Source organism: Lissotriton helveticus, chromosome 10, assembly GCF_964261635.1.
Source record: "Lissotriton helveticus chromosome 10, aLisHel1.1, whole genome shotgun sequence".
In the NCBI taxonomy this organism is placed as follows: Eukaryota; Metazoa; Chordata; class Amphibia; order Caudata; family Salamandridae; genus Lissotriton; species Lissotriton helveticus.
This window is the reverse complement of record NC_136071.1, coordinates 820,869,808-820,885,047: the sequence shown is the minus strand read 5'-3', so window position 1 is coordinate 820,885,047 and position 15,240 is coordinate 820,869,808. Positions and strand designations below refer to the sequence as shown.

At 46.6% G+C, this 15,240-nt stretch overlaps 1 protein-coding gene across 2 annotated transcripts in view; it reads right to left on the bottom strand.

Annotated features, from left to right (window-relative positions):
- Window positions 1-15,240, bottom strand: part of LOC144784551 (protein nucleotidyltransferase YdiU-like) — a 319,919-nt gene that overhangs the window by 10,585 nt on the left and 294,094 nt on the right. For both annotated transcript variants that reach the window (XM_078663432.1, XM_078663433.1), the window contains one exon: window positions 4,099-4,178. In XM_078663432.1, the coding sequence (XP_078519558.1) occupies window positions 4,099-4,178 (80 nt within the window). The remainder of the gene's footprint in view (window positions 1-4,098; window positions 4,179-15,240) is intronic.

Genomic DNA, 15,240 nt, shown 5'->3' with positions numbered 1-15,240 from the left:
CACACTTAGCTTTTGGGCTGGAACGTCAACTTTCTTTCAGAAAATATGTGCTATTTTCTGGTGGAGGAGTTGCTATTATCTTTAAAAAAGCTTATAAATGTAAAATTGATAAAATTTTGACCACAGACTGCGAACCATTGCTATTCACACTCTCCTTCACTCCGAAATCCACGTTCTCTGGGGCTCCGATTTATCGTCCCCCTGATTACCAGAATAAATGGTGCACTGCCGTCCCTGACCTATTGGCCTCTCATAGCTTGCTCTTTGCCAATGTTACACTGCTCTGGCCATTAATCTTCATCTCGAGGATCCAAATTCCAACCAGTCTGTAGCTTTTATCAAAGACCTGGGTACTCTTAAACTAGCACTTCTAAACTCTGAGCCTGCTCACTTAACCGGGCACCTTTTGGACCCAATGTTCTGTAATATAAAGGGCTTACTTATCAACCCCCTCTCTCCAGTTACGCTGGTCTGACCACTTTGCTGTGCCTTTTATGATTAAAGTCCCTTTGCACTTCATAGTGCGGCCTGTCTCGAAATCTAATGTCAGAAACTGGCCGGAACTTAACATTTTAGCATTAAACAAGCAACTTCTTAACACAAAGTCAACACTTCTACTACATGTGCTGAGGACGAAACTGTTTTACATCAATGGCTCAATGAAGCTGTTGACACTATTTTGACAACTACCCACAAACATTTGCGTAGAACTCACCCTCCAGCTCCCTGGTTTAATGACAGACTCCGATCAGAAAAGAAGCGGTGTATAATGTTAGAAAGACATTGGAGGAAACTATATGATGAGGAGGCTAAGTCTGATTATGTGGTGGCTTTAAAAAGATATCATGTTCTTTGTAAATCAGCACATACCACTTATTACACTGAAAAACAATCACCACTTCCCAACACTGCCAGAAAACACTCTTTAAGGTGGTGAAGGAATTATCAGACCCAACAGTTGCCGCAAAAATAAGTGAATGGGCGCTTATGGATATTCCATACTTCCTGACAGCCATGCACTTCATCAAGTCTGAATCTCCATTGGATCCGCTCCCCCCTGCTAAGCTCAGACATTTGGATGCCGCTGTATTAAATGTGATCGGAGAAATCCTTAACACCTCACTGAGGTATGCTATTGTACTTCAGAGGTGGAAACAAGCTTTGGTTCTCCCCCTGCTAAAAAAAATGTCAAGCCGGTCAAATTACCCCCTATCTCTCTCCTTACAGTTTTTTTTAAAACATTTGAAAAAACATGTTATCGCCCAACACTCCACTTTCATTAAGACCCACTAGTTTCTCCACCCCTCACAATTTAGCTTCAGGGCGGTGCATAGCACGAAGTGCGCTCTTCTCGGCGTAACTGAATGTCTTAGGCAGCACCTGGATTCGGGACGAACAGCTGCACTCATTCTGCTAGATCTAAGCGCAGCCTTTGACACAGTGTCTCATGCCACCATGACTGGCAGACTTGATTCCTTATGCCTCGAAGGTTTGGCCCTGAGCTGCCTTGTTTCTTTCCTGAGTAACCACTCCTTTCAGATCTCCTCTGCCAAAGCGAGATCCAAGCCTCTAGCCTGGCCCTCTGGTGTTCCACAGGGTTCCATTTTGAGCCCTGTGCTTTTTACAATCTATGTTCAACCATTAGCAGACCTAATAGAGAAATGCGGGCTTACTCTCTTCTCATACGCTGATGACACACAGATCATCTTCTCCTTATTATCGGCTCAGCACCATGATACATCTTTGCTGACTCTGGGTTTGAGGAACATCTCATTATGGATGAATAAGAACGCCCTTAGGCTCAATGGTTATAAAATGGAGGTTTTGGTCCTGGGTAACACTGCTGCCCTCTGGGGCCCCAGACATTGGCCGGACTCTTTAAGGAATGTGCCCACCCTGTCCACTACGGCCAAAACTCCGCGTTTTATTATTGAGGCTAAGGTCTCCTTGAAACCACAGATAGCTAAGGTCACTGCAATCTGTTTTTCAACCCTTAAATGGCTAAAATAAATTATGTGCTTAATTCCCCTAGCAGCCCAAATAACTGCAGATAGTAAAAACAATTCTGCAGCTCAGCTGCTCTTTCGTTTATCTTGGAGAGCATCTGCTACTTCTCTGCTCCAGGAACTTCACTGGCTCGGGGTATCTAAGCGTATATAGTTTAAGGCTCTATGCTATATGTTCACGGTCAAACACTCAGGAGCTAGTTACTCCGTACTCTCCCATTCACGCATTGAGATCTTTGGGCCAAGCACTGTTTTCTATACCTAGATTTTGTCTCACCCACACAAAGGGCCGTTCTTTTGTTTAACTAGGTCCCAAATTGTGAAACTCTCTGCTTGTTGATCTTAGAAACTGCAACTCCCTACTTGCCTTTCGCAAAAACCTGAAAAACTGGCTTTTCTATTGATCGGTTCCGGGACTGTCTATCTGCTTCTACCTTGCGCTGGGAAACCCCTTCAAGTAGCTGTGCACATTACAAATCTTGCAAATAGATATAATATTGGTAAACAGTTTGCTTTAGTCTGACACTGCAGCCTATTATTGTGTATTGAATATCTGTATCTGGATTGCACCAGAATTTCTTGATTGTCTGATTAATATTTGATTCTTTTGCTTGAATGTTTATTTTTTTACACATTTGGAATAATTAACATATTATATATTCAAACAATCTTGTTTTTAAAATCTGCTACAGTGTGTGTGAAGTTATTTTACAAGGGAACATTACTCTTTGTATATGTACACCTTGTTGGCTTATCTTGAATTATTTTTCTATCAATAATTTTTTGTTTCTCCCGAGTGAACCTCAGCTTTTGATATACTAGTGGAAGCCGTGGCATGGTTTACCTGGAAGTGTCTTATATGCGACTTTTGGGATTTGCGGAATCCCAGGTCCTCCAGATTTTTCCAGGAGAAATACCATGTGGGTCCCGGGGGGACTGGGGCGTTCCATGCCACTTCCACTATCTCAGTGTCATGGCCTGAAATGATGCGCCCCATGTAGGCTGCAAGTGCAACCGTATCTTAAATGGAGGTGGAACATAGAATGCGGTCTAGGTGAAGATGAAGGTTATGTGGTGCAGAATAGACTAGATAGACTTGAGTGTGTGTGTGCGCAGTTCTCCAGGTATCCACGATGACCCACTGACATACCTACCTCATGAAGCACTATGATTGGGTGTGAGGTGGGCGGAGGAGCAGGGTGTGGGATTGATACAGCTGTATGTCAAGCATGCAATTGTAGTCCCTACCTAGTATCCACGGCGTCCTAGTTTTGTCTGCTAGTATCCCTGAAAGCATGGCCCATATGTGCTCCTCAGGAGAATAATCTCTTAAATCGGCCTTCAACCAGCGCGAACCACCCCTACCTGTCTATAATGGTGCCAAGTACTTGGAAGATGACGCCCGGCCGAATCCAGAATAATGCTCCGCGAGCATATGAAGAGTAAGTGGTGGCAGTTCTGCCGTCAGAAGTATCCATCAGAAAGTAACACACTTAGCAGATAAACATGTAACAGTAGTTATAAGAGAGCAGCCAGGTCACCCTCCCGAGAGAAAATGTAAAATGATTTTGTAATGGATCAATTTAGATGTCATCAATGAACATACAGACAAGTGTTTTTAATTTCTCGAATGAATTTGGTCAGCGGACCCTCGAGTGGTGTTACCCGCACACTATCATTTTAATTCAATCCAATTTGGGTGTTCCCACTACACCAAATATAAGAATTGACCAGAAATCCACGTATGCCAAAGAAATCCCAATTATGGAAAAAAAAGAAAAACAGGAATTCGAGATGCAAAACAAAGTTGTTTTAAAAGTTTCCAAAAACTATTTCAGAGGGATAAAAGTGTGTACAATGCAACTTTGTCGCAATATTTATTCGATTCTGAAATTAAGTATGCAAAATAGTTAACTCCGGCCATTTTCGATATAAATTACAATAGTTTTCAAAATGTAACTAACTGGTTGGAAACATCCTCATTGCTAATGCTAGGTTACTGCTCATGCACCACCGCCCTGAACAACACAGGCCATCTATTTTATAGTTCTGCTGTATCACATTAGTTATAAGAATTCTGTAATTAATTTACCTCAGAAAAGTCATTGTTTTCAGCCTTGCGTACAGCAGATTCCGCCATCCAGTTCCTCAAAACGTACCTAGGATTTGTCTCTGAAATAAAATGCAGGCAAAATTCTTTACATATTGTTATAACAAAACTAAACCAAAGCTCATAGCAGTTTTTGCACGTTTTACACACTATCAGAGTATGGGGTCGAAAATAGCATTACTTTTAAAAAAACATAAAACCAGGGAAGTTTGACAGTTATATGCGAATGATATGAGTGTAACTTGCACCGCTGTGATGCACTGCTTAGGACAACACATACTACATTACTCATGACATCTGAAATCTATGGCAGTGCATGTCGTACTTATACCAAATTTTCTGGTTTTTGGTTTTTAAATGGTAGTGCTTTTTCAATGAATTTCGAAGTTTTTTTTATAATATAAGTTGAAATCCTAAAACTTTTTGCACAGATAACTCCACTTTCACCTTTGTTTTTTCAGTGAATATATATTTGCACATTTGCCCAGACACAAACAGATATTTTTTTAACGATTGCCCTGTGCAGTTGGCTCTGCCAGTTTTATAAGTGGCTCACTGTGTGCCCCAAAATCACTGTAGAGGCGCCACTGGGTAGATGAAGCATGGTTCTTGGGATCCAGCTGGAGGTGTTCCGCCTCAATATTGACTCCAGAATATCGAGTAGCCAAATATCGACAACTTGAGTATAGGTTGGTAAGTTTTGGTTGACTTTACTTAACACTACAAATGTGTACCCAGACGATACAGCCTTATTTATTTATTTATAAAGTTTGACAAGCTTCACAGGTCCATGCATCATGTGCTGCTCCAGTCCATGTTTTTTATTTGAATTCTCGGACTTGCAGTCTTGTTTATTCCACAACAAAACAGAACGACACGTCCCAGAATTTAGAGGAAAAAACTAGACTGGAGCAGCACATCAGGCATGGACCTGGGAATTTTGGCAGCTATGAAGGTATATATCTTGAAGTTATGAAGATATTTAGTTGTAAACAGTAAATCGTTATTTGCCTATGTACAATTGACTTCCTTATGTTTTGGCCGCAATATTTTGGTAGCACAATGTTTTTGTAAACAATGTGTCAACATACAACCCAGCTGGATGAAGAACAGGGAAGTGTGATGATGGTGCCACAATAGAAAAGGTCAGGCGAATGAAGGTAGAGACCAACAGAGGAAAAGAACAGTATAGTAAGGGAATAGATGGCAGAAAGAAAAATAGACAGACAAAAACACTATTGTAAAGGGAGGTGGGTGTGGAGGGGGCTTTCCAGACAGTCAGTCTTGGCAATCAGCTGATATAAACATTATGTCAACGGTGTGACCCTGGTTTCCGGGGTTGCAGCCTTCTGGGCTGATTTGCATGTTTGTACAGCCAAACCTGTGCTGGTGTAAATGGAGGCAGACATGCACCATTGACACTGACCACCTCAGCCAGAGATATTGTGGAGCAGGAGTCATCTCTATCCATCAAGGCTAAAGATGAACATGGTAGTCATAAAGTTTCAGTATGCATCATTACCCCTAAATTTTAGTAGGAATGCTTCAGTTTTCAATTAAGGTACATCAAGCTTTCTGCGAACGTGTAAGTTTGCAGGTTTAAAAAAAGCCCTAATTCATTATATGGCGGTCAAAGTCAGATAAAGAAGACAATACAACCAAACACATCGTCAATACTCCCAGCAGCCACCTGACCATGAGGAACTGTTTGTACTTAACCATTCAAGTTAAGGTAATGATACATTGTGCTCCTTCTTTACATCCCGGAACCGAGTCAATTGACAAATGACCCCGACTGATCAATAGAATTAAACAAAAGACCCAAGTAATGTTTAAATAATCGACCTTCTCCAAGAGCAGTATTCAGAGGGCTTTGTTTGTTGTGTGCAATGAAAATGTGACCACTGCAAATGGAGGAGTCACAGACGTCTGCACGTCACCGGGAATCGATGCTCCCAGTGAGGCGCATTTGGGTTGAAGTGAATGTCCGCTAAGTCTCCTGCACTTTGGCTACAATAGGTTTCTTAAAAAGGACCAGAAACAGAGAAGTATGCCTCTGTTTCCTCTAGCATGGCTCCATTTGCAAAATGTGAACACTATTTGGACTCAATGGCCTGACCAAGAAAAGGTTGATTGATGTCTACGGGCAAAGCATTCAAATCAATTCTAGGCAAATATCTAAAAAGCTAACTTTTTATATGATTATTACTAAAACATTCTTCAGTTTGATAGAACTGTACTGAAGTCAATAGTGCTCCTTTTATCCCCCTTGGAGGATGATGCGTCGAGCCACCCCTCTCGATCACACCAAGTTATTAGCAGCAAAGTCTTAGCTTGCTTGGCTTTCTCACCAGCTGCACAAGGGGTGGGCTCTCTTTACCCTGGAAATAATTTGCTAAATAAAGTGAGAGAACTCCTGAACATTTCAGTTAAACCTGAACAAAGCTGTTAAATGTTTTTAACATTGTTAAAAAAATAGTGATATTTATATTGACCTAAAAAGAAAATCTTTTGAGCGGTTTGCAACATATCTGGGCCATCTTTGATGTAGGATAATTTTCCTTAAAGTTTTGTTTGCTCCAGCATGTCATATAATACTTGAACTTTTGTGAAGGTGGTGCTGTCTAAAGTGGTGCCACCCATAACTTAAGTATGCAGGTTTGAACTACTGGGAGAGGAATGCAAGTGAAAGTGTCACCAGAGGTCATTGTCTGCTTCTACAGTGGGGGCTCCTCCGCTATGGCTGTAGAGCCTCGCCCCCTGCCGAAAATACGGGCTACAAAACACCCATAAATACAGGAAAGAAGTCTCCAAATGGTACTGGGCATTGGTAGAGGGGGACAACGCCCACCTCCTCCGGGAGTGATCTGGAAGCTGGACATGCCAGGCTGCGATGTACCATCTTTATGGCAAGTATCGACTACTACTTTATGGGCATCAGTAAAATCTGCAGCACTCAGGAGGAACCATCTATTTACATTTTACAGGGTCTACTGGTCCCCCAAGAAATTGGCGAAGATGAGAGGAAGTAAAAGAAGAAGCTTCCTGAATTGCGACTTGGAGAATGTGGATGACATCCATCTTTGTGGGCAATGTCCAGCTATCCAGGCCATCTGGCAAGAGATGGGAGGAGTCTTGAACCACTTTTTCCAGGGTCAACATCGAGGTAAGCCTAGCTATAATTATCTTTGGAGTAGTAAGTGCAACTACACCTGGTTTGGGGAAAATTAAATCTTCTTTACTGTTCATACTAATTGCTATTGCACGTAGGGAAATATGCAGACATTTGTTTTCTGAACATCTGCCTACTTGTCTGGGGTGGCTAAGTTTTGCTAGACATGTTGCAATGTTGGATTGTCAATCAGGTTCGACCAAAAGAGAGAAAATGTGGACAGTTTCTTAAAGGATTAATAAGGGAAATTATTGTATGTGGGTCAGATGAAGCTGATAGTGGTATCCTGGTATAATAAACTCCAAGGATTCAAGCAAGCCGGGCCGACGACGCCTGGAATGGCAGAAACCGGTCCCCGGAAGCTTGTCTCCTTTCTGGGGAAGAATTGGCTTGGTAGTTTGGTCTGCCCTGTTCCCATGATGCACTGGGCCAGGGACAGACTAATTTGCATATAGCCAGGTTCTGAGCTGGGATGGGGCAGTGAGCTAAATAACGGTGATGGATCAAGCCCTGATCTTTGGACTGGGTAAGAGTGGTCTGCTTAATTCAGACACTCTGTTCATCACCACCCCCTTTTCTGAATCATTTTGTCCACCATAAGCGTGGAAGGGTATACTCAGACATGAGTCCCTTGCTCACTGCTCCATCAGGATTCAAGCAAGCCGGGTCGACGACGCCTGGAATGGCAGAAACCGGTCCCCGGAAGCTTGTCTCCTTTCTGGTGAAGAATTGGCTTGGTAGTTTGGTCTGCCCTGTTCCCATGATGCACTGGGCCAGGGACAGACTAATTTGCATATAGCCAGGTTCTGAGCTGGGATGGGGCAGTGAGCTAAATAACGGTGATGGATCAAGCCCTGATCTTTGGACTGGGTAAGAGTGGTCTGCTTAATTCAGACACTCTGTTCATCACCACCCCCTTTTCTGAATCATTTTGTCCACCATAAGCGTGGAAGGGTATACTCAGACATGAGTCCCTTGCTCACTGCTCCATCAGGATTCAAGCAAGCCGGGCCGACGACGCCTGGAATGGCAGAAACCGGTCCCCGGAAGCTTGTCTCCTTTCTGGTGAAGAATTGGCTTGGTAGTTTGGTCTGCCCTGTTCCCATGATGCACTGGGCCAGGGACAGACTAATTTGCATATAGCCAGGTTCTGAGCTGGGATGGGGCAGTGAGCTAAATAACGGTGATGGATCAAGCCCTGATCTTTGGACTGGGTAAGAGTGGTCTGCTTAATTCAGACACTCTGTTCATCACCACCCCCTTTTCTGAATCATTTTGTCCACCATAAGCGTGGAAGGGTATACTCAGACATGAGTCCCTTGCTCACTGCTCCATCAGGATTCAAGCAAGCCGGGCCGACGACGCCTGGAATGGCAGAAACCGGTCCCCGGAAGCTTGTCTCCTTTCTGGTGAAGAATTGGCTTGGTAGTTTGGTCTGCCCTGTTCCCATGATGCACTGGGCCAGGGACAGACTAATTTGCATATAGCCAGGTTCTGAGCTGGGATGGGCAGTGAGCTAAATAACGGTGATGGATCAAGCCCTGATCTTTGGACTGGGTAAGAGTGGTCTGCTTAATTCAGACACTCTGTTCATCACCACCCCCTTTTCTGAATCATTTTGTCCACCATAAGCGTGGAAGGGTATACTCAGACATGAGTCCCTTGCTCACTGCTCCATCAGGATTCAAGCAAGCCGGGCCGACGACGCCTGGAATGGCAGAAACCGGTCCCCGGAAGCTTGTCTCCTTTCTGGTGAAGAATTGGCTTGGTAGTTTGGTCTGCCCTGTTCCCATGATGCACTGGGCCAGGGACAGACTAATTTGCATATAGCCAGGTTCTGAGCTGGGATGGGGCAGTGAGCTAAATAACGGTGATGGATCAAGCCCTGATCTTTGGACTGGGTAAGAGTGGTCTGCTTAATTCAGACACTCTGTTCATCACCACCCCCTTTTCTGAATCATTTTGTCCACCATAAGCGTGGAAGGGTATACTCAGACATGAGTCCCTTGCTCACTGCTCCATCAGGATTCAAGCAAGCCGGGCCGACGACGCCTGGAATGGCAGAAACCGGTCCCCGGAAGCTTGTCTCCTTTCTGGTGAAGAATTGGCTTGGTAGTTTGGTCTGCCCTGTTCCCATGATGCACTGGGCCAGGGACAGACTAATTTGCATATAGCCAGGTTCTGAGCTGGGATGGGGCAGTGAGCTAAATAACGGTGATGGATCAAGCCCTGATCTTTGGACTGGGTAAGAGTGGTCTGCTTAATTCAGACACTCTGTTCATCACCACCCCCTTTTCTGAATCATTTTGTCCACCATAAGCGTGGAAGGGTATACTCAGACATGAGTCCCTTGCTCACTGCTCCATCAGGATTCAAGCAAGCCGGGTCGACGACGCCTGGAATGGCAGAAACCGGTCCCCGGAAGCTTGTCTCCTTTCTGGTGAAGAATTGGCTTGGTAGTTTGGTCTGCCCTGTTCCCATGATGCACTGGGCCAGGGACAGACTAATTTGCATATAGCCAGGTTCTGAGCTGGGATGGGGCAGTGAGCTAAATAACGGTGATGGATCAAGCCCTGATCTTTGGACTGGGTAAGAGTGGTCTGCTTAATTCAGACACTCTGTTCAGCACCACCCCCTTTTCTGAATCATTTTGTCCACCATAAGCGTGGAAGGGTATACTCAGACATGAGTCCCTTGCTCACTGCTCCATCAGGATTCAAGCAAGCCGGGCCGACGACGCCTGGAATGGCAGAAACCGGTCCCCGGAAGCTTGTCTCCTTTCTGGTGAAGAATTGGCTTGGTAGTTTGGTCTGCCCTGTTCCCATGATGCACTGGGCCAGGGACAGACTAATTTGCATATAACCAGGTTCTGAGCTGGGATGGGGCAGTGAGCTAAATAACGGTGATGGATCAAGCCCTGATCTTTGGACTGGGTAAGAGTGGTCTGCTTAATTCAGACACTCTGTTCATCACCACCCCCTTTTCTGAATCATTTTGTCCACCATAAGCGTGGAAGGGTATACTCAGACATGAGTCCCTTGCTCACTGCTCCATCAGGATTCAAGCAAGCCGGGCCGACGACGCCTGGAATGGCAGAAACCGGTCCCCGGAAGCTTGTCTCCTTTCTGGTGAAGAATTGGCTTGGTAGTTTGGTCTGCCCTGTTCCCATGATGCACTGGGCCAGGGACAGACTAATTTGCATATAGCCAGGTTCTGAGCTGGGATGGGCAGTGAGCTAAATAACGGTGATGGATCAAGCCCTGATCTTTGGACTGGGTAAGAGTGGTCTGCTTAATTCAGACACTCTGTTCATCACCACCCCCTTTTCTGAATCATTTTGTCCACCATAAGCGTGGAAGGGTATACTCAGACATGAGTCCCTTGCTCACTGCTCCATCAGGATTCAAGCAAGCCGGGCCGACGACGCCTGGAATGGCAGAAACCGGTCCCCGGAAGCTTGTCTCCTTTCTGGTGAAGAATTGGCTTGGTAGTTTGGTCTGCCCTGTTCCCATGATGCACTGGGCCAGGGACAGACTAATTTGCATATAGCCAGGTTCTGAGCTGGGATGGGGCAGTGAGCTAAATAACGGTGATGGATCAAGCCCTGATCTTTGGACTGGGTAAGAGTGGTCTGCTTAATTCAGACACTCTGTTCATCACCACCCCCTTTTCTGAATCATTTTGTCCACCATAAGCGTGGAAGGGTATACTCAGACATGAGTCCCTTGCTCACTGCTCCATCAGGATTCAAGCAAGCCGGGCCGACGACGCCTGGAATGGCAGAAACCGGTCCCCGGAAGCTTGTCTCCTTTCTGGTGAAGAATTGGCTTGGTAGTTTGGTCTGCCCTGTTCCCATGATGCACTGGGCCAGGGACAGACTAATTTGCATATAGCCAGGTTCTGAGCTGGGATGGGGCAGTGAGCTAAATAACGGTGATGGATCAAGCCCTGATCTTTGGACTGGGTAAGAGTGGTCTGCTTAATTCAGACACTCTGTTCATCACCACCCCCTTTTCTGAATCATTTTGTCCACCATAAGCGTGGAAGGGTATACTCAGACATGAGTCCCTTGCTCACTGCTCCATCAGGATTCAAGCAAGCCGGGCCGACGACGCCTGGAATGGCAGAAACCGGTCCCCGGAAGCTTGTCTCCTTTCTGGTGAAGAATTGCCTTGGTAGTTTGGTCTGCCCTGTTCCCATGATGCACTGGGCCAGGGACAGACTAATTTGCATATAGCCAGGTTCTGAGCTGGGATGGGGCAGTGAGCTAAATAACGGTGATGGATCAAGCCCTGATCTTTGGACTGGGTAAGAGTGGTTTGCTTAATTCAGACACTCTGTTCATCACCACCCCCTTTTCTGAATCATTTTGTCCACCATAAGCGTGGAAGGGTATACTCAGACATGAGTCCCTTGCTCACTGCTCCATCAGGATTCAAGCAAGCCGGGCCGACGACGCCTGGAATGGCAGAAACCGGTCCCCGGAAGCTTGTCTCCTTTCTGCTGAAGAATTGGCTTGGTAGTTTGGTCTGCCCTGTTCCCATGATGCACTGGGCCAGGGACAGACTAATTTGCATATAGCCAGGTTCTGAGCTGGGATGGGGCAGTGAGCTAAATAACGGTGATGGATCAAGCCCTGATCTTTGGACTGGGTAAGAGTGGTCTGCTTAATTCAGACACTCTGTTCATCACCACCCCCTTTTCTGAATCATTTTGTCCACCATAAGCGTGGAAGGGTATACTCAGACATGAGTCCCTTGCTCACTGCTCCATCAGGATTCAAGCAAGCCGGGCCGACGACGCCTGGAATGGCAGAAACCGGTCCCCGGAAGCTTGTCTCCTTTCTGGTGAAGAATTGGCTTGGTAGTTTGGTCTGCCCTGTTCCCATGATGCACTGGGCCAGGGACAGACTAATTTGCATATAGCCAGGTTCTGAGCTGGGATGGGGCAGTGAGCTAAATAACGGTGATGGATCAAGCCCTGATCTTTGGACTGGGTAAGAGTGGTCTGCTTAATTCAGACACTCTGTTCATCACCACCCCCTTTTCTGAATCATTTTGTCCACCATAAGCGTGGAAGGGTATACTCAGACATGAGTCCCTTGCTCACTGCTCCATCAGGATTCAAGCAAGCCGGGCCGACGACGCCTGGAATGGCAGAAACCGGTCCCCGGAAGCTTGTCTCCTTTCTGGTGAAGAATTGGCTTGGTAGTTTGGTCTGCCCTGTTCCCATGATGCACTGGGCCAGGGACAGACTAATTTGCATATAGCCAGGTTCTGAGCTGGGATGGGGCAGTGAGCTAAATAACGGTGATGGATCAAGCCCTGATCTTTGGACTGGGTAAGAGTGGTCTGCTTAATTCAGACACTCTGTTCATCACCACCCCCTTTTCTGAATCATTTTGTCCACCATAAGCGTGGAAGGGTATACTCAGACATGAGTCCCTTGCTCACTGCTCCATCAGGATTCAAGCAAGCCGGGCCGACGACGCCTGGAATGGCAGAAACCGGTCCCCGGAAGCTTGTCTCCTTTCTGGTGAAGAATTGGCTTGGTAGTTTGGTCTGCCCTGTTCCCATGATGCACTGGGCCAGGGACAGACTAATTTGCATATAGCCAGGTTCTGAGCTGGGATGGGGCAGTGAGCTAAATAACGGTGATGGATCAAGCCCTGATCTTTGGACTGGGTAAGAGTGGTCTGCTTAATTCAGACACTCTGTTCATCACCACCCCCTTTTCTGAATCATTTTGTCCACCATAAGCGTGGAAGGGTATACTCAGACATGAGTCCCTTGCTCACTGCTCCATCAGGATTCAAGCAAGCCGGGCCGACGACGCCTGGAATGGCAGAAACCGGTCCCCGGAAGCTTGTCTCCTTTGTGGTGAAGAATTGGCTTGGTAGTTTGGTCTGCCCTGTTCCCATGATGCACTGGGCCAGGGACAGACTAATTTGCATATAGCCAGGTTCTGAGCTGGGATGGGGCAGTGAGCTAAATAACGGTGATGGATCAAGCCCTGATCTTTGGACTGGGTAAGAGTGGTCTGCTTAATTCAGACACTCTGTTCATCACCACCCCCTTTTCTGAATCATTTTGTCCACCATAAGCGTGGAAGGGTATACTCAGACATGAGTCCCTTGCTCACTGCTCCATCAGGATTCAAGCAAGCCGGGCCGACGACGCCTGGAATGGCAGAAACCGGTCCCCGGAAGCTTGTCTCCTTTCTGGTGAAGAATTGGCTTGGTAGTTTGGTCTGCCCTGTTCCCATGATGCACTGGGCCAGGGACAGACTAATTTGCATATAGCCAGGTTCTGAGCTGGGATGGGGCAGTGAGCTAAATAACGGTGATGGATCAAGCCCTGATCTTTGGACTGGGTAAGAGTGGTCTGCTTAATTCAGACACTCTGTTCATCACCACCCCCTTTTCTGAATCATTTTGTCCACCATAAGCGTGGAAGGGTATACTCAGACATGAGTCCCTTGCTCACTGCTCCATCAGGATTCAAGCAAGCCGGGCCGACGACGCCTGGAATGGCAGAAACCGGTCCCCGGAAGCTTGTCTCCTTTCTGCTGAAGAATTGGCTTGGTAGTTTGGTCTGCCCTGTTCCCATGATGCACTGGGCCAGGGACAGACTAATTTGCATATAGCCAGGTTCTGAGCTGGGATGGGGCAGTGAGCTAAATAACGGTGATGGATCAAGCCCTGATCTTTGGACTGGGTAAGAGTGGTCTGCTTAATTCAGACACTCTGTTCATCACCACCCCCTTTTCTGAATCATTTTGTCCACCATAAGCGTGGAAGGGTATACTCAGACATGAGTCCCTTGCTCACTGCTCCATCAGGATTCAAGCAAGCCGGGCCGACGACGCCTGGAATGGCAGAAACCGGTCCCCGGAAGCTTGTCTCCTTTCTGGTGAAGAATTGGCTTGGTAGTTTGGTCTGCCCTGTTCCCATGATGCACTGGGCCAGGGACAGACTAATTTGCATATAGCCAGGTTCTGAGCTGGGATGGGGCAGTGAGCTAAATAACGGTGATGGATCAAGCCCTGATCTTTGGACTGGGTAAGAGTGGTCTGCTTAATTCAGACACTCTGTTCATCACCACCCCCTTTTCTGAATCATTTTGTCCACCATAAGCGTGGAAGGGTATACTCAGACATGAGTCCCTTGCTCACTGCTCCATCAGGATTCAAGCAAGCCGGGCCGACGACGCCTGGAATGGCAGAAACCGGTCCCCGGAAGCTTGTCTCCTTTCTGGTGAAGAATTGGCTTGGTAGTTTGGTCTGCCCTGTTCCCATGATGCACTGGGCCAGGGACAGACTAATTTGCATATAGCCAGGTTCTGAGCTGGGATGGGGCAGTGAGCTAAATAACGGTGATGGATCAAGCCCTGATCTTTGGACTGGGTAAGAGTGGTCTGCTTAATTCAGACACTCTGTTCATCACCACCCCCTTTTCTGAATCATTTTGTCCACCATAAGCGTGGAAGGGTATACTCGGACATGAGTCCCTTGCTCACTGCTCCATCAGGATTCAAGCAAGCCGGGCCGACGACGCCTGGAATGGCAGAAACCGGTCCCCGGAAGCTTGTCTCCTTTCTGCTGAAGAATTGGCTTGGTAGTTTGGTCTGCCCTGTTCCCATGATGCACTGGGCCAGGGACAGACTAATTTGCATATAGCCAGGTTCTGAGCTGGGATGGGGCAGTGAGCTAAATAACGGTGATGGATCAAGCCCTGATCTTTGGACTGGGTAAGAGTGGTCTGCTTAATTCAGACACTCTGTTCATCACCACCCCCTTTTCTGAATCATTTTGTCCACCATAAGCGTGGAAGGGTATACTCAGACATGAGTCCCTTGCTCACTGCTCCATCAGGATTCAAGCAAGCCGGGCCGACGACGCCTGGAATGGCAGAAACCGGTCCCCGGAAGCTTGTCTCCTTTCTGGTGAAGAAT